The 24,306-nt window shown below is 37.1% G+C and overlaps 1 protein-coding gene across 7 annotated transcripts in view; it reads left to right on the plus strand.

Moving 5' to 3' along the window:
* The window catches only part of RUNDC3B (RUN domain containing 3B), a 148,102-nt gene that overhangs the window by 79,659 nt on the left and 44,137 nt on the right, over window positions 1-24,306 (plus strand). For 6 of the 7 annotated variants that reach the window (XM_060107963.1, XM_060107964.1, XM_060107968.1 and 3 more), the window contains 3 exons: window positions 6,281-6,370; window positions 8,709-8,789; window positions 21,962-22,130. In XM_060107963.1, coding sequence (XP_059963946.1) covers window positions 6,281-6,370; window positions 8,709-8,789; window positions 21,962-22,130 — 340 coding nt within the window. The remainder of the gene's footprint in view (window positions 1-6,280; window positions 6,371-8,708; window positions 8,790-21,961; window positions 22,131-24,306) is intronic. The other variant, XM_060107966.1, reaches the window with a different exon arrangement.

A 24,306-nucleotide genomic window follows, 5' to 3' on the forward strand; every position in this document is an offset into this window, starting at 1 on the left:
GTGGTTGAGAGTCCGCCTGCCGATGCCGGGGACACGGGTTTGTGCCCCGGTCTGGGAAGATCCTACATGCCGCGGAGCGGCTGGGCCCGTGAGCCATGGCCGATGGGCCTGTGCGTCCGGAGCCTGTGCTCCTCAACGGGAGAGGCCACAACAGTGAGAGGCCTGTGTACCGCAAAAAAAAAAAAAAAAAGAACATATAATAACAAGTGTTGGTAAGGATGTAGAAACATTGCAACGGTTATACATTGATTGTGGGAAAGTAAAATGCTGCAACCACTTTGAAAAACAGCCTGGCGATTCCTCATAAGGTTAAATGTAGAGTTACTATATGTCCCAGCACATGAATCCTAGATAAATAGATACAGATATCCAAGAGAATTAAAACCATATGTTCACCAAAAAAACATGTACACAGATGTTCATAGCATAATCTATAATAGCCAAAAAGGCGAGAGAACCCAAATATCCATCAACTGATGAAGGGGTAAGCAAAATGTACATTCCATGCAGTGGAATATTATTCAGCCATAAAAAGGAAGGAAAAGCTGCTGCTGCTGCTCCTGGTCCTTGCTTATGTACTTGTTCTGTGGGACCTGGTACCTCATTTGTGAAGTGGTAGCTGAGGAGGGTCTGGAGCTCGCCACGGCCGATGAAAAGCCCAAGGAGTCAAGACTGAAGACAACAATCATATTAACAATAAAGACAATCATTTTTGTTGTGATGGAATGTCTCTCCTGTCAGAGGCTGCTTTCTTCTAGATCCTCTTCCTTTAGTTATCACCTCTCTCTTTCCTCATCCTCAATCTCTTTCCCATTGCTGGGTCATTCCCACCCACGTAGAAGCATATACTGGTATCTCCTACCTTAAAAACAAAAACTTCTCCCTTGAACCTGTATTTCCCTCTCATACTGCTCATTTCCATGTTCTGCTTCATCACCAGACTTCTCAAAAATCTTTATACACACTTTCATCTCCTTACCTGAGAGTCACTCTTTATTCTCATCCAGCTTCTGCCTCTCACCACTCCACCAAGGATAATTTTAAGAGAATACCAATAATCCACAAACTACCCAAACATAATGGACATTTCTCTGTCCACATTGTACTTCATTGTACAACTAAAATAGTTGAAAACTTCCTCTTTCTTGAAAAACCTCTCTGCTTTTAACTTATACAGCATTCCCTGGCTTTTCTTTCTCCCTCTATAACTGCTCTTTCTCAGGCTTCTTTTACTCTTCACAGCTTCTTAGTGTCAGTATTCTCTGGGCTCAGTCCTCTGTTGTGTGCTCTTCTTTCTCTTCTCAGAATTTCATCCATCTCCCTGGAACTTTAAATACCACCTGTATGGTGGTGGCACCACATTTAAACCTCTAGCTAGATAGTTCAGATTTCTTGATTCCCTGCCCCACCCCATCCTGCAACCCTGTTAACCCACTTCTTGGCAAATGGTTTCGCTGCCCTACTTACATGGCTGACAAAGTCAGAATCTGAAATTCATGTTTGATTCCTCTTTCTCCTTCATTTTTTAATATAAATTTATTTTATTTCTGGCTTCATTGGGTCTTCGTTGCTGCACGCGGGCTTTCTCTAGTTGCGGCGAGCAGGGGCTACCCTTCGTTGCGGTGCACGGGCTGCTTATTGTGGTGGCTTCTCTTGTTGCGGAGCATGGGCTCTAGGCGCGTGGGCTCAGTAACTGTGGCTCATGGGCTCTAGAGCGCAGGCTTAGCCATGTGGCGCACGGGCTTAGTTGATCCACAGCATGTGGGATCTTCCTGGACCGGGGCTCAAACCCATGTCACCTGCATTGGCAGGTGGATTGTTAACCACTGCGCCATCAGGGAAGCACCTCTCCTTCATTCCTTCCAGTCATTCCAGTAGCAACTCTTTTTGATCCTGTCTCCAAAATCTATCTCGAATCTACCCATTTACCTTTATCGCCATGGCTGCAAGAGTAATGCGTACCTCTCTCATCTCTTGCTTATACTCCCCTATTGGCCTCCCAACTGAGATTCCAGTTTGCCCCCTCCCAGTAGCCACCCAGCTTCCAGCTAGTCTTCTTAAAAGGGATCCTGTCAGTTCCCACTTTAAACATTGAAATGGTTTCTCATTACTTTAGCCAGCAGGCTCTGCAAATATGTTCCCTGGAGTCAGACCCTGGATTCGCCACTTTCTGGCTGTGGAATCTTGGGTAAATTGCTTACTCCCTCCATGGCATAGTATTTGGTGGTAAAGTTAAACAAGATAATTCATGTAAAGCACTTATAACTGTGCCTGGCACTCAGTAAATGTTTACAATTATTGTTAATGTTATATGGCCTACAGAGCCCTGTGTGATCAAACTTCTCTGGGCCTAAGGTCTCAGACTAAACACTTGAGAATGTCTTTCCTAATGACTTTCTTCAAAGTTGGGTTCTCCTTTAATTTTTCTCTACCTCAACAACTTATTTATTTACTTTATACGGCTTACCATCTCTGATTATCTTTTTTCAGCCTGTCTTCTCCCCTAGACTATAAGCTCCATAAAGAGGGATCATGTTTACCTTGTTCACCATTTTATCTGTAGGATATAACACAGTTCTTGATATATTATGTATTTATTGATAAAAATAATTAAAGAATCTCACATTCTTAGCAAGACCTTTTGGAGATTGATTTTTTGGCCAGTTTTTCATTCTGATTCCATTTGACTTAGAATAGAACATATCTTTATAATGCTGTAATTTGTTTTGTATGTCATGAGGGAGAATCTTCTTTATCTCCTCCCTTCAAGTTTCTTATGTAAGGACTAAACTGGGGAAGAGAACAAGATGTTGATAAAGAAATTTCTTTGGTTTATAAGATAAGCTTTCTCATATTTTAATATTGCACTTTTAGTGTATGGAATAACTTATGACTCAAAAAAGGAAATTTTGAAGCATGATATTGTGCAGTATCAACATCATCTATTCTGGTTGTTCACTTTGGATCCCACCCAAAGGATATTTGTTATTGAAGTACCTGAAAGGCCTTAAAATGGTCTTTCAGAATGAACACTAAGGATGGCATTATAGACACATATTTCAACTAAAATTAAACTATATGTGTTAATAAAAAGGGTATTATTCTTATTAGGGTATTATTTTAAATACTTTTCTAGTTTCTAATATATTTCTAGTCAACATACAAATAATTAGAGAGAGTAACCTAATAGAAAGTGGGAGCTTTTCTTCCAGACCACAGTAATATCAAATAGTTGCTCACAGTTTTCCTTTGCTTCTAAAATACAAAACTTCTTTAAAGATATAGTCTACTATATAAATCTTTAAACAGAAGTTTTTAATATATTTTTCACCTTGGTACTTTCAATATTTATAATACATTTTTGCAAGTCAGTACGCTCATTTGGTTAGATCCTGCTCATAAAAATATTTTCTTTAGAACAAAAAATATTTTCAACAAAAAAAAGGGAATTTTTTTAGTATATACGTTACTATTATTGGATTAGTCATCTTAGGCTTTGCTCTTGGCTCATTGGTTACGTAATCTTGGTTATATAAGCAAACTTTTTTAATGTTCCAATTTTTCTCGGAGATAAAATGAAGAAATTGAAAGCTTACAGTCTTTAGAAGCCTTTGAAAATGTTGATAACAGGAATCAGATTTTCAGTCAAAATTATTGATATGTTGGTTTGATTAAGGGAATATAAAATTAATTTTTCCTAATAGCTTCTGCCTCTCTAATATACATGAATGAGTGTGTTGTCTTTGATTAATTAAGTCTTTGATTAAATGATAGAAATATAATCTTTTTCAGATCACTTCAGTATTCTTTTAAATATTGTTATTTTTAAAATTTGTTATCTCAAACTTAGAAGTGCATTTACTGAAATTTTTTTGTTTTTTTAAGCAGGACTAATAATGAAAAGTTCAGCATACAATGGACAGTTCTCTTAACTAGCCTTTCCTCTTCCATTTTTCTTCCCTTCCCCTCTGTTGCAGTGAAGACTGTTAAATTAAATCAGGTCTCTGCAGCATTATGCTTCATGCTTGGTTTTATTTGAGTGGAATTATTGATTTCACGTATAGCAAGCACTTCACTTATATGGGTTAGCTTAAAAAAATCAGTAGTAAAACAAAAGCCAAAAAACCTCAGTAAAACAATATGATATACACACATATAAATGACCTTTAGGCTTAAAATTTTTTCTAAAAACCAGTTAGTTTTTGTTTGTTTCAGGTATTTTTCATTAGTTCCTAATATAATATTAACATTAGGAAACAAGCAAGAATAGTTTTGATCTGACTCCTAGAATGTACTTTAAAACATGGTGGGCTCAAGGTGGCAAACAAAAGTAGACCTTTTCTTATATAGGGAAGTACTAGGAATAATGGGTGATTGCCAGTGTCAAAAGCCAGAACAAACACATGTGTCCCATAGAGTGTGGTGGTCTAGAACCATTGGAATCATAGTTCTTCCAGGAGTTGATAAAGTATTCTGTCAACAGCCGATTTAGCCATTGGGGCAGGGACAAGATCTCAGATATATAGATTTGTGTAAATATCTTTTAGACAAATCTATATATCTTAGATTACCTTTTTGTGGAACACCTCAGTTGAACATGTAGAAATTACTTCCATTTATTTTACTAATCTTTGTTAGGCTGGAACTTTTAGTTTTTCTCCTTTTATGTAAATGAATAAAAACAATTCCCATATTTCCAAGGAAACAGAAAACATCTAATCCAAGCTAGTCTTCCCACCATGTTTGTTGACAGCCTTACATCTGTCAGAGGGTAAAGAGTTGTCTCTTATTTTTCTGTGTACTTTTTATTCATGTAAAATTCCTTAAGGTCCATAACAGAGGTTAAATTCTCTTTAAATATTTTTGTTTTAAAAGAAGTATTATGATTTAACAGAAAATATGTGGAACTTAAAGTAAGAAGGATTGGTTTTCCTCCTTGATAAGTTTATCAACATAAGCTTGGGCAAATTGTTTTAACCTGACTCACTTCTTGGTGGTGAGTTTGAAATGAATGATAATTCCTTCAGCATTTACTTCATGGGCTTTGCAATTATTAAATAGTATGATTGTAAAAGAATTTGGTAAACTGTGGACTATGCAGTATTGATGATAGTATTATAAACTTTACATGCAGCCTTTATAAACTCATGACTATAGAAAAGAGCAAGACAAATTTCATTTAATAAGAAACTTTCCTTTTAGTTAGTGGGGTGTTATAGAGTGGTGTTGACTATGTGTAATATAAATAGTTATAACAATTTAATTATCCCTGTTACTGGACATAAACTAGTTTTTGCATACTATTATTTTTAAAAAAGTAAATTCAATGATCTTACATTCTTTTGTGGAAAAATACCTTAAGCCCATATTAAATAATATTTTTTTCAAAATATTTATTTTAAATATTTTAAAATAAAACTTTAGTACTTTAAAAATTAACATTGGGCCTCCCTGGTGGCGCAAGTGGTTGAGAGTCCGCCTGCCGATGCAGGGGATACGGGTTCGTGCCCCGGTCTGGGAGGATCCCATATGCCGCGGAGCGGCTGGGCCCGTGAGCCATGGCCGCTGAGCCTGCGCGTCCGGAGCCTGCGCGTCCGGAGCCTGTGCTCCGCAACGGGGGAGGCCACAACAGTGAGAGGCCCGCATACCGCAAAAAAAAAAAAAAAAAATTAACATTAACCAAAACAGAAAGCTTTCCAGGAATTAGCAAGGATAGATTCATATTCACTTTTTGTCAAAGATATGATGAATACTTTTTTTTCATACACAGCCACCTTGCTAGCCCATCTGCCCTATTAGTATTGTAGTGTTAATTTAAAAGTTAGCATAAATTACTATTAATCACACCTTCCTAGTTCTTAATTTAGTTAATAACCTTTGGAATTACAGAAAAATAGAATGTATGTTTGTGTTTGTTCTATGTATAGAATAATAATCTACATAGTATTGAAAATAGACCAGTATAAATGACTGTGAATTTACCACCTTTCAGTTTACATTTATATTGCTTCACTCTTAGAGAAAAATGCTAGACACTGTAGACCCCTTGAATGAGTCACTTTGGGGATTTTTTTTAAGAGAGGTATAAGCATTTAGGATGATTTTCTTTGTTACGGTGGCAGCAATATCTGCAAGACTTGAGTGATCCAAGTATGTTCCTGTTGTGACAAATTAAATGAAATTTAGTTCTTTCTACTTCAGCTTGGGCTCTAAGTGATTTCTGTAGATGAAACTTCAGTCAGTTTTTAATATTTATGTGTTCACCCATTTCATTTTTTAGGAGATTTTATGAAGATGGAGCAATTGTCTTGGGTGAGGAAGCAAATATGCTTGCTGGCATGCTGCTTGGACTCAATGCTATTGATTTCAGGTATTTCATCGAACTATATGCATTATGACTTAAAATTATTCTACCTCATAACAGTTTCTACTTATGATTGTTTTCTTTCAGTTTTCTAAGTAAAGCACACAGTTGGATATTGATTTGATTTATGTTGTTCCCTTTCGAATGAGATCAGTTTTCTAAATAGGTTTGCGCTCAAAAAAGAGGCTGTCTCAAACTTAGGGAATTAACTGACAACCTTGCTCTCTAGTTTGGGTAAAAAGAAAGCTTGGACCACATCCTGCCAAGCAGAGAAGTCATGCACTCTGGTAGCACTGGAGGAAGGTTTTGGATCTCATCTCTTAGTATTTTTCAACTACTGCTTTAAAATGAAAAAGAAATACACTAAAAGAAGTTTCAAATCCAGAAAGATTTTCATTGTCTCATGTGGTGAGATAAAGAGGATATTGACAGGCTATCTTAGGTATGTTATGTTTCTTGTTTTGTATCTAGAATATTAAAAATTTTGTTAATATTTGCTTTTATTATCAACAAGATGAATTGATTTCAGAATAAGATTACAGGTACTAAAAATGGACATTGTAAGTTCTTTTTAGGTTGATGGCAGCATCCTTTTGCATTTCTTTAATTGATCTAAGATTTTACATTGTACTAAAAGTAAAAGGTTTGTCTAGAATAAGAACTGAAACATGAGAATGAAGGAAGTATTATATATATATATATATATATATATATATATATTTTTTTTTTTTTTTTTTTTTTTTTTTTTTTGCGGTACGCGGGTCTCTCACTGCTGTGGCCTCTCCTGTTGCGGAGCACAGACTCCGGACGCGCAGGCTCAGTGGCCATGGCTCACGGGCCCAGCCACTCCGCGGCATGTGGGATCTTCCCAGACCGGGGCATGAACCCGCGTCCCCTGCATCAGCAGGCGGACTCTCAACCACTGCACCACCAGGGAAGCCCTATATTTTTATTGAAATATATCACTTAAATATATCGCTTAAAATATATCACAAGAATATTAACAAATAAGTATAAAACTTAAATGAAAATCTAGTTTTCATTTTTAGTTCATTTTTTGAACTAAAAAATAATGCTACCTAGTTTCACTGAGGTTAACTTTTTCTAGTAAATCACTTCTTTTTCAAAATACTTTTCACTTTGTAAGTGTAACTTTCCTCTATTTATAATTTGATAATTGGGATTGGGTTAATTAGCTTAACTCTTTATGATGAACGTGATGGATGCAGTTATGAAGGTTGTCTTTATGATCCCTCTAAGGGTGTTAACTTTTTACATGGCATGTTGCTGGCTCTGTCCAAATACTTTACAACTTAATTTATTTTTTGGTTGGAAAAAAAAACTGGGATAAGAATCTAAACTCTTGGCTTATTGTAACCCACTGATACTGTATAGAGGGAAAGTGTCTTAAAGATGCATTAGTAATGTTTCTATAAATGAAGGAAAGCCCATGTAAAATGTTGCGACTTTGATTCTTTCCTTACTCAATTCTGGAAAAATACATACTGCACCCTTGATATTAACGTATTAGAACAAGTATTTCAACAGGCAAATTTCCCAAAGAAACCAGAAGGTAGTGGTTCATATGTGAATTTTTTTCTTTTTTTAAAAATTAATTAATTTTATGTATTTATTTTTGCTGCACTGGGTCTTCGTTGCCGCTTGCGGGCTTTCTCGAGTTGCGGCTAGTAGGGGCTAGTCTTCCTTGCCGTGCGTGGGCTTCTCATTGCGGTGGCTTCTCTTGTTGCAGAGCACGGGCTCTAGGCATGCGGGCTTCAGTAGTTGTAGCACACGGGCTCGGTAGTTGTGGCTTGCGGGCTCCAGAGCACAGGCTAAGCAGCTGTGGCGCACGGGCCCAGCTGCTCCGTGGCATGTGGATTCTTCCCGGACCAGGGCTCAAACCTACATCCCCTGAATTGGCAGGCGGGCTCTCAACCACTGTGACACCAGGGAAGCCCCATGAATTTTTTTGTAATTAGACCTTTTTAGGAGATATTAAGTGTCACATGAGAATTTGTAAATGTGAACAACAAGGCTTCATTTGAAAATTCTCTAGCGATGTCTTAAGAATTATAGTATGAAATAAATAATGCTTGAACAGATTTCTCAGTAAATTTTACTTTTGCGTGATATATTTATGTAACAGTGTTATTAACTCATACAAGCCTTTGTTATTGATATGGAAGGTAGAATATCTTTATGAGGTGTTTATAATGTCACATTTAAATTACAAATAAAAAATTCACCTGCAGTTTGATGAAACAAATGTCTCTAACAAGAGGTTGTTTATAACACTTTGATTTAAATTTTTATGTACTAATATATTTACTGTCTATTGTCTTAGCTTCTGCCTGAAGGGAGAAGGATTAGATGGCAACTTTCCTGCTGTAATAGACTATACACCATATTTGAAGTTTACCCAAAGGTATTTGACATTTTGAAATATGTTATTGAAATCTTAATTTATAATTGAATGTCTTGTTGTGCAATATATTTATCTGATTAAAACTACTTTTTATAAAACATGTATTTCAGTATCAGATATCATTCAAAAATATAAACTCTAGCTGTGTTTTTAGTATATTTGTAAATATATAGTTTTTACATAATTGTAATCCCAGTGTAAATATAGTTTTTAAAAAATAGCGTGTATTTCTACTGCTGTGGTCAATATAATAACTTTAATAGCTCTATAATAGTCCATTGAGATTACAAACCTATATTCATTATTTAGATTGTTTTTCATTTATCTCCATTATAACGAAAAGAATAATGAACATTTTTGTGCAAATAAATTTTCCTTTTGTTTCTGTTGTGAATTTATAGAGTTATTCAGGTAAGTACAGTGAAAAATTTTGTGACTCTTAAAGTCTGTTCTTAGAGTTGTATCAATTTATCCTACTACCAGTATTTTATGAGAGTTATGGATTTTCCATAACCTCATCAGCATTGAAAATTAATCAGATGAAGTCTAAAGATATTCTGAAGATCTTCTTGCATAATTGACTTCCTGAATAGAATAATGATCTTTATATACTTCTTTTATTTTTCACTTCTTTATTGGAGTATAAATGCTTTACAGTGTTGTGTTAGTTTCTGCTGTACAACAAAGTGAATCAGCTATATGTATACATATATCCCCATATCCCCTCCCTCTTGCGCCTCCCTCCCACTCTCACTATGCCACCCCTCTAGGTCGTCACAAAGCATTGAGCTGATCTCCCTGTTCTGTGCAGCAGCTTCCCACTAGCCATCCATTTTACATTGGGTAGTGTATATATTGTCAGTGCTACTCTCTCACTTCATCCCAGCTTCCCCTTCCCACCTTGTGCCCTCAAGTCCATTCTCTAAGTCTGTGTGTTTATGCCTGCCCTGCCACTAGATTCATGAGTACCACTTTTTAAATGCCATACATATGCATTAGCGTATGGTATTTGTTTTTCTCTTTCTGACTTACTTCACTCTGTATGACAGATTCTAGGTCCATCCACCCCACTACAAATAACTCAGTTTTGTTCCTTTTTATGGCTGAGTAGTATTCCATTGTATATATGTGCCACATCTTCTTTATCCATTTATCTGTCGATGGACATTTAGGTTGCATCCATGTGCTGGCTATTGTAAATGGTGCTGCAGTGAACATTGTGGTACATGACTCTTTTTGAATTATGGTTTTCTCAGGGTATATGCCCAGTAGTGGGATTGCTGGGTCATATGGTAGTTCTATTTTTAGTTTTTTTAAGGAACCTCCATACTGTTCTCCATAGTGGCTGTGTCAGTTTACATTCCCACCAACAGTGCAGGAGGGTTCCCTTTTCTCACACCCAGCACTTATTTTTTCTAGATTTTTTGATGATGGCCATTCTGACCAGTGTGAGCTGATACCTCATTGTGGTTTTGATTTGCATTTCTCTAATGATTAGTGATGCTGAGCATCTTTTCATGTATTTGTTGGCCGTCTGTATATCTTCTTTGGAGAAATGTCTATTTAGGTCTTCCGCCCATTTTTGGATTGGGTTGTTTGTTTTTTTGTTATTGAGCTGCATGAGCTGCTTGTATATTTTGGAGATTAATCCTTTGTCTGTTGTTTCATTTGCAAATATTTTCTCCCATTCTGAGTTGTCTTTTGGTCTTGTTTATGGTTTCCTTTGCTGTGCAAAAGCTTTGAAGTTTCATTAGGTCCCATTTGTTTATTTTTGTTTTTATTTCCCTTAATCTAGGAGGTGGATCAAAAAGGATCTTGCTGTGATTTATGTCATATAGTGTTTTGCCTGTATTTTCCTCTAAGAGTTTTATAGTGTCTGGCCTTATTTAATCCATTTTGAGTTTATTTTTGTGTATGGGGTTAGGGTGTGTTCTAATTTCATTCTTTTACATGTATCTGTCCATTTCTCCCAGCACCACTTACTGAAGAGGCTGTCATTTCTCCATTGTATATTCTTGCCTCCTTTATCAAAGATAAGGTGACCATATGTGCGTGGGTTTATCTCTCGGCTTTCTGTCCCATTCCATTGATCTATATTTCTGTTTTTGTGCCAGTACCATACTGTCCTGATTACTGTAGCTTTGTAGTATATATAGTCTGAAGTCAGAGAGCCTGATTCCTCCAGCTCTGTTTTTCTTTCTGAAGATTGCTTTGGCTCTTTAGGGTGTTTTGTGTTTCCATACAAATTGTAAAATTTTTTGTTCTAGTTCTGTGAAAAATGCCATTGGTAATTTGATAGGGATTGCATTGAACCTGTAGATTGCTTTGGGTGTAGTACAGCCATTTTCACAATATTGATTCTTCCTATCCAGGAGCATGGTATATCTCACTACCTGTTTATGTTATCTTTGATTTCTTTCATCAGCATTTTATAGTTTTCTGATTACAGGTCTTTTGCCTCCTTAGGTAGGTTTATTCCTAGGTATTTTATTCTTTTTGTTGCAATGGTAAATGGGATTGTTTCCTTAATTTCTCTTTCTGATCTTTCATTGTTACTGTATAGGAATGCAAGAGATTTCTGTGCATTAATTTTGTATCCTGCAACCCTACCAAATTCACTGATTAGTTCTAGTTTTCTGGTGGCATCTTTAGGATTTTCTATGTATAGTATCATGTCATCAGCAAACAGTGACAGTTTTACTTCTTTTCCAATTTGTATTCCTTTTATTTCTTTTTCTTCTCTGATTGCTGTGGCTAGGGCTTGCAATACTATGTTGAATAATAGTGGCGAGAGTGGACATCCTTATCTTGTTCCTGATCTTAGAGGAAATGGTTTCAGTTTTTCACCATTGAGAATGATGTTTGCTGTGGGTTTGTGATACATGGCTTTTATTAGGTTGAGGTAGGTTCCCTCTATGCCCACTTTCTGGAGAGTTTTTTTATCATAAATTGGTGTTGAATTTTTTTAAATTTTTATTTATTATTTATTTTTGGCTGTATTAGGTCTTTGTTGCTGTGTGCAGGCTTTCTCTAGTTGTGGCGAGTGGGGGCTACTCTTCATTGCAGTGCGTGGGCCTCTCATTGTGGTGGCTTCTCTTGTGGAGCATGGGCTCTAGGCACACGGGCTTCAAGTTGTGGCACGCAGGCTTCAGTAGTTGTGGCTTGCGGGCTCTAGAGTGCAGGCTCAGTAGTTGTGGCGCACAGGCTTAGTTGCTCCGCACCATGTGGCATCTTCCCAGACCAGGGCTTGAACCAGTGTCCCCTGAATTGGCAGGCGGATTCTTAACCACTGTGCCACCAGTGTAGTCTCTCTTTATGATTTCTTTCCTTCTACTAACTTTGGGTTTTTTTTGTTCTTCTTTCTCTAACTGCTGTAGGTGTAAGGTTAAATTGTTTGAGATTTTTCTTGTGTCTTGAGGTGAGCTTGAATTGCTCTGAACTTCCTTCTTAGAACTGCTTTTTCTGCATCCCATAGGTTTTTGGGTCATTGTGTTTTCATTGTCATTTGTTTCTAGGTATTTTTTAATTTCTTCTTTGATTTCTTCAATGATCTCTTGGCTATTTAGCAACACTCTGTTTAGCCTCCATGTATTTGTGTTTTTTAAAGTTTTTTTCCTGTAATTGATTTCTAATCTCATAGCGTTGTGGTTGGAAAAGATGCTTGATATGATTTCAATTTTCTTAAATTTTCCAAGGCTTGATTCTTGACCCAAGATGTGGTCTATTCTGGAGAACGTTCATGTGCACTTGAGAAGAAGTGTATTTTTCTGCTTTCAAGTGTAATGTCCTAAAAGTATCAGTTAATTCTGTCTGGTCTATTGTGTCATTTAAAGCTTGTGTTTCCTTATTGATTTTCTGTTTGGATGATCTATTGGTGTAAGTGGGGTGTTAAAGTCCCCCACTATTATTGTGTTACTGTCAATTTCTCCTTTTATGGCTGTTAGCATTTGCCTTATGTATTTTGAGATGCTCCTTTGTTGGGTGCATAAATATTTATAATTGTTACGTTTTCTTCTTGGATTGATCCCTTGATCATTATGTAGTGTCCTTCCTCATCTCTTGTAACAGTCTTTAATTTAAAGTCTATTTTATCTGATATGAGTATTGCTCCTCCAGCTTTCTTGTGATTTCCATTTGCATGGAATATCTTTTTCCATCCCCTCACTTTCAGTCTGTATGTGTCCCTAGGTCTGAAGTGGGTTTCTTGTAGACAGCATATATAAGGGTTTTGGTTTTGTATCCATTCAGCCAGTCTCTGTCTTTTGGTTGGAGCATTTAATCCATTTACATTCAAGATGATTATCGATATGTATGTTCCTATTACCATTTTCATGACTGATTTGGGTTTGTTTTTGTGGGTCTTTTTCTTCTCTTGCGTTTCCCTCTTAGAGAAGTTCCTTTAGCATTGTTGTAAAGCTGGTTTCGTGGTGCTGAATTCTCTTAGCTTTTGCTTGTCTATAAAGCTTTTGATTTCTCTGTCAATCTGAATGAGATCCTTGCTGGGTAGCGTAATCTTGGTTGTAGCTTCTTCCCTTTCATCACTTTAAATATGTCCTGTCACTCCCTTTTGGCTTGCAGAATTTCTGCTAAAAGATCAGCTGTTAACCTTATGGGGATTCCCTTGTATGTTATTTGTTGCTTTTCCCTTGCTGCTTTTAATATTTTTTGTTTGTATTTAATTTTTGATAGTTTGATTAATATGTGTCTCGGCGTGTTTCTCTTTAGGTTTATCCTGTATGGGACTCTCTGCGCTTCCTGGACTTGATTGACTATTTCCTTTCCCATGTTAGGGAAGTTTTTGACTATAATCTCTTCCAATATTTTCTCAGTCCCTTTCTGTTTCTCTTCTTCTTCTGGGACCCCTATAATTCAAATGTTGGTGCTTTTAATGTTGTTCCAGAGATCTCTGAGAGTGTCCTCAATTCTTTTCATTCTTTTTTCTTTATACTACTCCCCGCCAGTTATTTCCACCATTTTATCTTCCAGCTCACTTATCTCTTCTTTTGCCTCAGTTACTCTGCTATTGATTCCTTCTAGAGTATTTTACATTTCAGTTATTGTGTTGTTCATCACTGTTTGTTTGCTCTTTAGTTCTTCTAGATCTTTGTTAAACGTTTCTTATATTTTCTCCATTCTGTTTCTGAGATTTTGGATCATCTTTACTATCATTACTCTGAATTATTTTTCAGGTAGCTTGCCTATTTTGTCTTCATTTATTTGATCTTGTACGTTCTTACCTTGCTCCTTCGTCTGTAACATATTATTTTGTCGTTTCAGTTGTGTTTTTTGTTTTTGTTTTTTTGATGGTTGGGACTGTATTCCTATCTTACTGGTTGTTTGGCCTGAGGCATCCAGCACTGGAGTTTGCAGGCAGTTGGGTAGAGCCAGGTCTTGGTGCTGAGATGAGGACCTCTGGGAGGCCTCACCCCAATTAATATTCCCTGGGGTCTGAGGTTCTCTCTTAGTCCAGCAGTCTGGGCTTGGTGCTCCCACCACAGGAGCTCAGGCCGACCCCTGGCCTGGGAGCCAAGATTCCACAAGCTGCATGGTGTGGCAAAAAAAAAAAAAAAGCAAGCAGTACAATAACAAAGAATAAAAAATAAAATAAAATTAGAAAGATAAAAAATATATTAGAAAAAATAAAATATAATTGAAACAACTTCAACAAGGTAAAACAAAACCACAACAGAAAAAAGAAAATAAATAAACAAATAATTAATTTAAAAAAAGGGGGGGAACAAGCCAAAAGGAGCAGAACAATAACAAAGTGTAAAGAATACAATAAAATTAGAAAAATAAAAGAGTTATTAGAAAAAACAAAAGTATAAATGCATCAACAACAGGGTAAAATAGAACCCCAACCTAAAAGAAAAAAGAAAAAAAAAATCCTTGACTAAGTGGGGCAGAGTTTAGGCGGGTTTGGAACATAGGCAGGGGTGGGGTTTAACGTGGGGCATGAAGTTTCAACGTGGGATAGGGCCTAGGCTCAAGAACCACGCCAGCTGGAAAAGGCCTTGTGGGCGAGGCCTAGGCGGGTGACTTTCAAGTGTAGAGTGGGGCCTCTGCTTAGGACCTGCGCAGAAGGGGAGAGCTAGCATGTCCAAAGAAGGGCCTCTGGCATATGGGGTTCCGGAGTTTGGAGGGAAGGTCCTGGGTGAGGGCGTGTGGGTGGGGTTTAGACCCAGCACATTGGAGGGGCTCTCCGAGGGGTCTCCAAGCATAGAGGTAAGGCCCTGGGTGGGGGTGTAGGGGCGGGGCTTGGGTTCTGTGGGCAGAAGGGAGGCTCCAAGGGCAGAGGATTAGGCCTGGGAGCCCAAGAGGCTCCCTGGTGCCTAAGTGGACAGGGAAAGCCTGGCCCCGTTCCCTTCCATTCCTTCATGCCCCTCCCCCACCGTCTCCCCCAGGGTCTCCCCCATCTCGTGGGTGGGTCCCACTGGGTGTAGGAACTCCTCCCCTCCCCCAGCCGCCGCTCAGGGCCGCCACCCCTGTCCCGCCTCCAGTTCTCCTCCCCCGTCCCTTCCACCCAGGCCCCATGTCCTTCCCAGTCGCTGGGGGTTCCTCCCATCCCCTAGGTGTCTGTGGTCCCCCGAGAGTGACAGGTAGGTGCCCTAGTTGCACGGGAGATGCGAATTCCACGTCCTCCTAGCCTGCCATCTTGACTCCACTCCCCTCTCTTTATATACTTCTAAAATGTTATGATCAGGCCAAAGCTGTAAGGGAGATAGAGTGAGTAATATATGTATATATGTAATATATGTATATGTACACACAAACATACACACACACTCAAGATACATTTATTGAGTGCCTAAAGAAACTTTCCTAGGGATTCATACATGTCAAGAGTATAGGAACTTTGTGAACTTCTAAAAAGGAATGCAATCCCTGTATCCAAGATAATCACCATCTAGTAAGAGAAGTCGCTATGATTTCAGAGCTAGTAGTGTGAAGATATTTTAGGTGATGAAGGAGTAGGAGGAATAGAGTATTATGGTACAAAGATTTCTAACTTAAGTAAGTAGATCCCTTGGGAGAGGGATAAGCCTGTTACATTAGATCTAGAAAAGAAATACACCAAGAAGATGTTTTCAACAGGAATAAAATTGTACTGTTTGGGGATATGTTTGGATTATAGGACATTTTGTGAAGATAACGGATAGTTCAAAACAATACTAGTAAAAATGTCAGTACCATTTATTCCATGTTTATTATATAGCAAGCATTGTTCTAAGTCCTTTACTTCTATTAACTCATTAATCTCCTCAAAAGCCAGCAAGGTAAGCACGACTGTCCTTATTTTTAAATGAGAAAACTGAAACACAGAGAGGTTAAATACCTTGTCCATAGTCACACAGCTAGTTTGTGCAGAGTGGGCCTCAAGTATGAAATTAAAGAGCAAGATGAGTGTTGGAGATAGGAGTTTGGTCATCAGAATGCAGTTAGAAAGGCTATTTTTAGTGATTTAGGAAATAATTTAAATTAAAATATGAAGAAAAATGTAAATACAGATTTTTCTCTTTTCTTACCTAAGGGACTGTAGTAATTATTACAGTGCTTTTAAAAAGATACGATAATGAAGCCTTCTCATCTGGTGCCCTCAGAATGAGTTTAATGATCTATATTCTGTGTCCCCAGCTGCTTAACCACTTTTGTCTGATTTTTTTGTGCAATTTTCTCTTTCTTTGATGCACTAATCCCAATATATATGTGTAGCTTCCTCTTCTTTGTATACTAAAGGATTCCTACCATCTTGTTATATAAAGAATACTAAAACAAGAAAGGAAATACCAATTCAACCTAGTCATAATCCAGTTAGCATTACAGACCATGGAGTTTTTCTTTTTGGAAGGATTTAAACTATCCTAATAGTCATAAAGAGCCAATATTTTAAAAATTGAATTACTTCCACCCAAATATACCTGTAATTAGACACAATTTTTAAAAATTCTATTTGATACCTCATTTAAAAAACCATAAGAGTCTGTCCCTCCCCAAATTACTGCTTTTAACTTATTTGGAAAATAAGTATTTATTGTAGAATAATTGGAAAGTACAGAAAGGTAGAAAGTAGAAGAAAGCTTAAGTCCCTCATCTTACATTTAAGGAGCAACTGCTAGAAGCATTAACATTTTGATGGATAGCTTTCAGTCTTTTCTGTACATAGGAATATTTTTTTTATTAAAATGGAAGCATAATATACATGTAACTGTTTCCCTTAATACTGTATAATGAACATTGTTGCATGTCCTTATCCTTCTATAGCATCATTTCCTAAAATGAATAGAATTCATTGTTTGTATAGTATGTTAACCCAGTTATTGTTGGACTTTTGGAGTGCATTTAGTTCCATCATATATAGTATTGCAGTTAATATCCTTGTCACTACATCTTTTTATGCAGAACCATCATTATTTCTTTAAGTTAAAATCCTGGAAGTAGGGGCTTCCCTGGTGGCACAGTGGTTAAGAATCTGCCTGCCAACGCAGGGGACATGGGTTTGGGCCCTGGTCCAGGAAGATCCCACATGCCGCAGAATAAGTAAGCCCGTGCACACAACTACTGAGCCTGCGAGCCACAACAGCTGAGCCCGCATGCCACAACTACTGAAGCCCGTGCGCCTAGAGCCCATGCTCCGCAACAATAGAAGCCACCGCAATGAGAAACCCTCACACCTCAATGAAGAGTAGCCCCCGCTTGCTGCAACTAGAGAAAGCCCACGTGCAGCAATGAAGACCCAGCACAGCCAAAAATAAATTTTAAAAAAATCCTGGAAGTAGAATTTCTAGTGTATATGTCATTGAAACTTTTGAAACATGCTGTCAAGAGAGCATGTCCAGAGAGGCCATAATAATTTAGATCCTCTCAGCAATATGTGACAGTGCCTGCCTCCACAATTTCCAACTTAAAGGTGTGGCTAATTCTGTAAGTAAAAAATGATATCCTGTTGTTGTTTTGGTTTGCATTTATTTGATTGCTGGTGAAGTTGAACTTTAAAAAATATTTATTAGCTATTAGTCTTTTGAAATAGTTTTATCTTTCTGAAGCTAAATATATGAAATATATTAATAGAAAACATCCTAAAATATATTTCATATTTAAAATTGGTTTAATTAAATTTTAGGTTGTGTACCAGTGAGAAAAGTTAAGTTTTTTCTGAGTTACTGCTTGGTGTAACTTTAAACATTTTTTTCTTGAATGGATTTTAGGCCAAAAAATCTAGTAGTAGCCAATGATTATTGGTCTTTTATGATGCCTTCAATTTTTCACTTTAAAATATAACATTCTAATAGCTAAGTCTTTATACTCAGAATGATTATTTCCTAAAGAGGTAAATTTCTGCAAACAAAATTGCTGAGTTAAAGAGACCGTAAACGATCAAGCATGCTGTTAAATTGCCCTTCCTAAGCGTAGCATTCCATGTACAGTTGGCTGTCCATATCTGCAGGTTTCACAACCATGAGTCAACCAGCTGTGGATCAAATGTATATGGGACTTGTACATATAAGGGACTTGAGCATCCATGGACTTTGATATCTGGGGTGGCTCCTGGAACCAGTCCTTCATGAGTACTGAGGGACCACTGTACTCTGCCTTTTCCCCCTCCTAGTAGGGAGAAACTAATCATTTGCTACCAAAGGCCAGTCTTTTGGCCTGTGTACTGCATCCCATCCTGTCTTTTCTCTAAACTCTGAACTCATACATCCACCTGCCAAGTTGACACCTCACTTGGATGTGTAATAAGCACCTCAGATATAACATGTACAATAATGAACTCCTAATCCCACCACCCCACACCCCCTCACACAAAACAACTTTCCTTCCTTTAGTCTTTGCCATTCCAAGAATGGTAGTTCTAACATTCCAGTTGTTTATGCTCAAAAACTTTGGAGTCATTGTTGAATTCTCTCTTCCATAATCCACATACGATCCATCAGCAAGTATTTTTGCACCACCATCACCTCTTAAATTTAAACCTGGAGATTTGCAAGAGTCTTCATGCTCCACCTCTTGACTCCTGTAGTTTATTTCTCCATAGAGCAGCCAGAGTGATCCTTTTGAAATATAAGTCAAATCACTTCATTCCTCTGCTCACAACTTTCCAGTAGTTTCTTTCTGACCCGAAGTGGAAAACAAATTCCTTAGTTGATCTGGCCTCCAGTACCTCTCTGACCTCATGTCTTACTCCCTGCCCTGTTACTCACTGTGCTTCCGTAACACTGGCCATCTTGTTATCCCTTGAGCACACCGGGCACACCTGTGCATCTTTCTGTCCTCTCTACCAGGAGCACAGTCTCTCTCAGATATTTCATGGCTAATTCGCTCATCTTCTCTAAAACTCAGCTTAATACCACCTTAGTACTGAAGCCTCCACTGAATGTTCTGCCTAAAATGGTGATACCAGTTCCCCTTACTGGTGTGACCTCAAGCATCTGCTTATCATCTCGTATTCTCATTTTCTTCATTTGATGAATGAACCTATTAAATAGTACAGCAATACCTCATGGGGATATCATGAGGATTAATGAGGTGATGTATGTGAAGTGTTTATATAGTTCCTTGGACCACCGTAGTTAGTATTTATTTTCTTCCTTGTCCTTATAAGGAACTTCCTTGTTATCAGTTCTCCCTTTCTACTCTTGGATTTTTTAATTTATTTTTTGTTTGTAAATTTTTTTTTGTATTCATTGCTTTTTTCTTTGTTTCCATAAGTATATATATTTATTTATTTATTTTTACTTTCTGCTGTGTTGGGCCTTTGTTCCTGCACACAGGCGTTCTCTAGTTGTGGCGAGCGGGGGCTACTCTTTGTTGCGGCGCGTGGCCTTCTCATTGCGGTGGCTTCTCTTGTTGCAGAGCACGGGCTCTAGGTGCATGGGCTTCAGTCGTTGTGGCACACGGGCTCAGTGATTGTGGCTCGCGGGCTCTAGAGCACAGGCTCAGTAGTTGTGGTGCATGGGCTTAGTTGCTCTGCAGCGTGTGGGATCTTCCCAGAACAGGGATGGAATCCATGTCCCCTGCACTGGCAGGCAGATTTCTAACCACTGTGCCACCAGGGAAGTCCCTCTTGGATGTTTTTAAAACTTACTGATTTATTTATGATCTTTCCAGTTTCTATTATTGGTTCAGTTTTGGTAAATTATATTTTGTTAAAATTTTCAGAATTTTATATTGTGATGTTCAGAGAATTTCTTTTAATATCTTTTAAATCTCTTTTCATCTCTAGTTATAGTACCTTTTGCTTTTTGTTATCGTAACTTTTATTTTTTTGCCTTTTTAAAATCATCCTTGCCAAAGCTTTATCAATTTTGTTAGTCATTAAGTGTTTGTTTTTCTTTGTTGATCCTCTGTTGTACCTTTGCCATCTAGCTCATTAATTTCTGTTTTTATCTATATTGTTTCGTTTCTTCTACCTTCTTTGGGTTTGTGATGATATTTTCTTACTCTTTTGTAAAATCAGCTTTATTGAGGTATAATTAACAAGTAAAATTCTAAGATATTTAAAGTGTACATTGTGGTGATTTGATACCATATTTTGATAATGTATACCTTGTGGAAGGATTTCCCACATGTTGTTAATTAACATATCCATCACCTCACATATTTATCTTTTTGTGTGTGTGTGAGAACATTTAAGTTCTACTCTCTTAACAAATTTCAGTTATACAATACAGTGTTATCAACTATAATCACCATGTTTTACACTAGATACTCGGACTTTATTAATCTTACAGCTGAAAGTTTGTACCCTTTTACCAACCTCTCCCTATTCCTCCTCCTCGCCCCTGGGAACCATTTCCTACTCTCTATTTCTATGAGTTTGACTTTTTTTTTTTTTTTTTAAGATTCCACATATAAGTGATACCTCCAGTATTTGTCTTTCTGTGTCTGGCTTATCTCACTTAGCATAATGCTCTCAGGATCCATCCATGTTGTTGCAAATGGCAAGATTTCTTAACCTCTCATGGCTGAACGGTATTCCACTGTGTATATGTATACACCACATCTTCTTTATCCATTCATTTATTGATGGACACTTAGATCGTGTCCATATCTTGATTACTTGTGCTGCAGTAAACATGGGAGTACAGGTATCTCTTCAAGATTCTGTTTTCATTTCCTTTTCATACGTTCCTGGAAGTGGGATTGCTAGATCATATGGTAGTTCTATTTTCAATATTTTGAGGAAACGCCATACTGTTTTCCATAATGACTGTATCAGTGACACTCCCACAGCAGTGCACAAGGGTTCCCTTTTCTCCACATCCTCGTCAACACTTATCTTGTTGATAATAGTCATTATTTATTTATTTTTAAAGATGATAGCCATTATGACAGATGTGAGGTGATATCTTGTGATTTTGATTTGCATTTCCCTGATGATAAGTGATGTTGAGCACCTTTTTATGTACCTGTTGGGCATTCGTATGTCTTTTTTTGAAAAATGTCTATTCTATTCCTCTCATTATTTTTCAGTCACGTTTGTTTTTTGGCTGTTGAGTTGTTTGAGTTCTCTATATATCTTGGATATTAACTCCTTATCAGATATATGATTTGCACATATTTCCTCCCATTCAGTAGGTTGCCTTTTCGTTTTGTTGCTGGTTTCCTTTGCTGGGCAGAAGGCTTTTAGTTTGATGTAGCCCCACTTCTTTATCTTGCTTTTGCTTTTATTTATTTATTATTATTATTTTTGTGTCAAATCCAAAAATCATTGTCAAGATTGATGTCAAGGGCTTACACCCTATGTTTTCTCCTAGGATTTTTACAGTTTCAGGTCTTACATTCAAGTCTTTAATCAATTTAGAATGATTTTTGTATATGGTATAAGATAGGGTTCCAGTTTCATTCTTTTGATCTACATGGGACAGTAAAAAGAACCCAGCTAGACAGGTCTTCTCAGCACATGTGGAGTTTCTGGTTCTCTTCTTTAGAAGTGTTTTCTCTCTCCTCAGGACATTCTCACAGTTTCTGTGTTAATGCCTTAGATCTGTAAACCTCACTTGAACTTCTGTAGCATCTCTAGGCTTGATGATATCATTATTATTGTATAGTTAGTGATGAATATTTTGGAGCTTGCTCACCAGTAGCTTGCAAATACAGAAGTGTTTCTAAAAAATCAAAGTGGAACATATTATGAATTTTGTTTCTTTAAAAAATTTTAATCTTCTCAGTTCTGACAGCATCAGCAGTGATGAGGAAGAGCTGAGGACTTTGGGAAGCAGTGGTAGTGAAAGCAGCACTCCAGAGAACGTCGGGCCTCCTTTCATCATGGATGAGAATAGTTGGTTCAACAAGTGTAAGAGAGTTAAACAAAAGTATCAGCTAACGCTGGAACAGAAGGTATTTATCAGTTGTCAAAAGTCATTTAATTTGGTTCTAGTTACTACCTTTAGACTGTCACTGCCAAAAGATCTTTTAGCTGTATAAAAGTATTTACCTATTGCTACTTCCTTTCTGTTCTTGGATTGTCCTCCTTTTAATTAAAAATCGGGGCCAGTTTTAGGAGAGGCTTTTGTTTCTTAAATAATTTTATGTTTTAATATATATAATAAGCCATTTATTCTTCTGTATGTAGTTTCATTTGTTTGGGGTATTAGTTTCTATGATTAATTTTATAAAGGATTATTTGGTTTGTGAAAATGCAGTGATTGCCTAAGAAATTCCATATATGTGTCTCACTCTTTTTTTTAAAATCAGGTATTTTAGCAGCTCTTGTGTATTAAGCACTGTAGTAGGCAAAGTGGGGTACATAACGGAATGGAATATAAACTCTATCATCTTGAGTTGTAACCTCTTCTTTTTCACTTTATGATTTATTTTCCTTCCTACCCTTCCTTTCAAATTATCATTATTCATAGATGACCTATGTAGGGAAAGCCCAATGGAATTATCCATAGAATTATTAGAACAATAAAAAATACACTGAGGAAAATGGTTACAAAGGAAATTTACAAATATGAAGAGATTTCCTGTAGACAAACAGCTGCTAGTTAGAAATATAAAGAAAATTTTAATACCCTGTTAAAGGAGAATTCTGGTACCAGCTACCAGCCAGAAGTCACACTAAGATAACTGAAAGCCTTTACATTGCAAAAATCTGAAAATGCCAAGTAGAATAAAATTTTGAAAGAGTTTCATACAGAGCTGCTCTCTCAAAGAATAGGAGCTCACTAAGGACTGTAAACAAAGAAGGGCCTCAGTAAGGACTGTAAACAAAGAAGGGCCTGGAATAAGTCATGAGTTAAAGTCCTGCAGGCTTCTGGGGTGGGGGTGAGGGGCCATTCCCTTAACCTAGGTACTTGTGTTTTAATACCAACAGGGGAGCAGCAAATCTAGGCCCACTATCATTCAAGTTGGAAACTGAACCAAGAAGGCAGGATGCGATGCAAAATGGCAGAGTAAGCACAGAAATTGGCAAATAAACCTTTACATGAAACAGCAACAGCAATATTAGTGACCATTATGGGGTGGCAGTGTTGTTCTGGGATGTGATTAACAACTGGCTTTGCAGAGGAATTAGATAAGCCCTGATTTGTAGCATTTGCTGATTTCTCTGGGATAAATACTCCCATCATGGCCAACTTAAAACTACCAATTTGATGTCACTGAATGTAGAATCAGGAAGAGAGGCACAGTAGCACACCATTACATAGTTTTTCTACCAGGCAGACACAGTAAATATAAATGACTTGAAGAGCACAGATAGTAATAGTAAAATATAGTAAAACACTTGGGAAATGATAGATTTTGTAGTTATTCTCTTGTTTGTTAATATAATTTACTTAATGGTAAGTTTATAAAACTTAATTTTTTATAATAGCAGTGTTTTAACAGCTGAATTACAAAATATCTGAAGTTTAACAATTAGTTCTGGCTTCAGCCTACCCTGGAAGTAAAATGGAACTAAAACACTATCTAATAGTATCAGAAAGAGTGAGAGAGAGTGATTGAAGCTAAAGCCTTTTGAGGTCTTTGTATTACAGCAGAGGAGTGTAGACACATTTTTTAATGTGTATGCCTGTTTCCAAAGTTGCAGTTAAAAGAAATAGAATATTTAGCTTTTAAACTAATAATAAGAAAGAAAAGAAATAAGGAAAATTGATTAACACAGTAGCAAAGAGCAAATGAGAAAAAATAAGGATGGTATAAAGAAAGCACAAAATAAAGTGGTAGAAATAAATCTCAGTATAACCAAAAGAGTCAACATCACCATAAAAGTAAATGGTGTAAACTTGTCAGTTAAGACAGACTCTTGGGAATTCCCTGGCAGTCCAGTGGTTAGGACTCTGTGCTCTCACTGCCGAGGGCCCGGGTTCAACCCCTGGTTAGGGAACTAAGATCCACAAGCCTCATGGTAAGGCCAAAAAGTAATAATAATAATTTTAAAATTAAGAGAAAAAAAGACAAACTCTTAAATTTATGTTTTAAATCATTAATTTTAGTTATATGCTGTCTGTAAGAGGCATACATAAAATAGTGACACAAAAAAGTTGAAACTAGGAGTATAAAAATAGAG

The sequence above is a fragment of the Mesoplodon densirostris genome, chromosome 9 (genome assembly GCF_025265405.1).
Source record: "Mesoplodon densirostris isolate mMesDen1 chromosome 9, mMesDen1 primary haplotype, whole genome shotgun sequence".
Classification (NCBI taxonomy): Eukaryota; Metazoa; Chordata; class Mammalia; order Artiodactyla; family Ziphiidae; genus Mesoplodon; species Mesoplodon densirostris.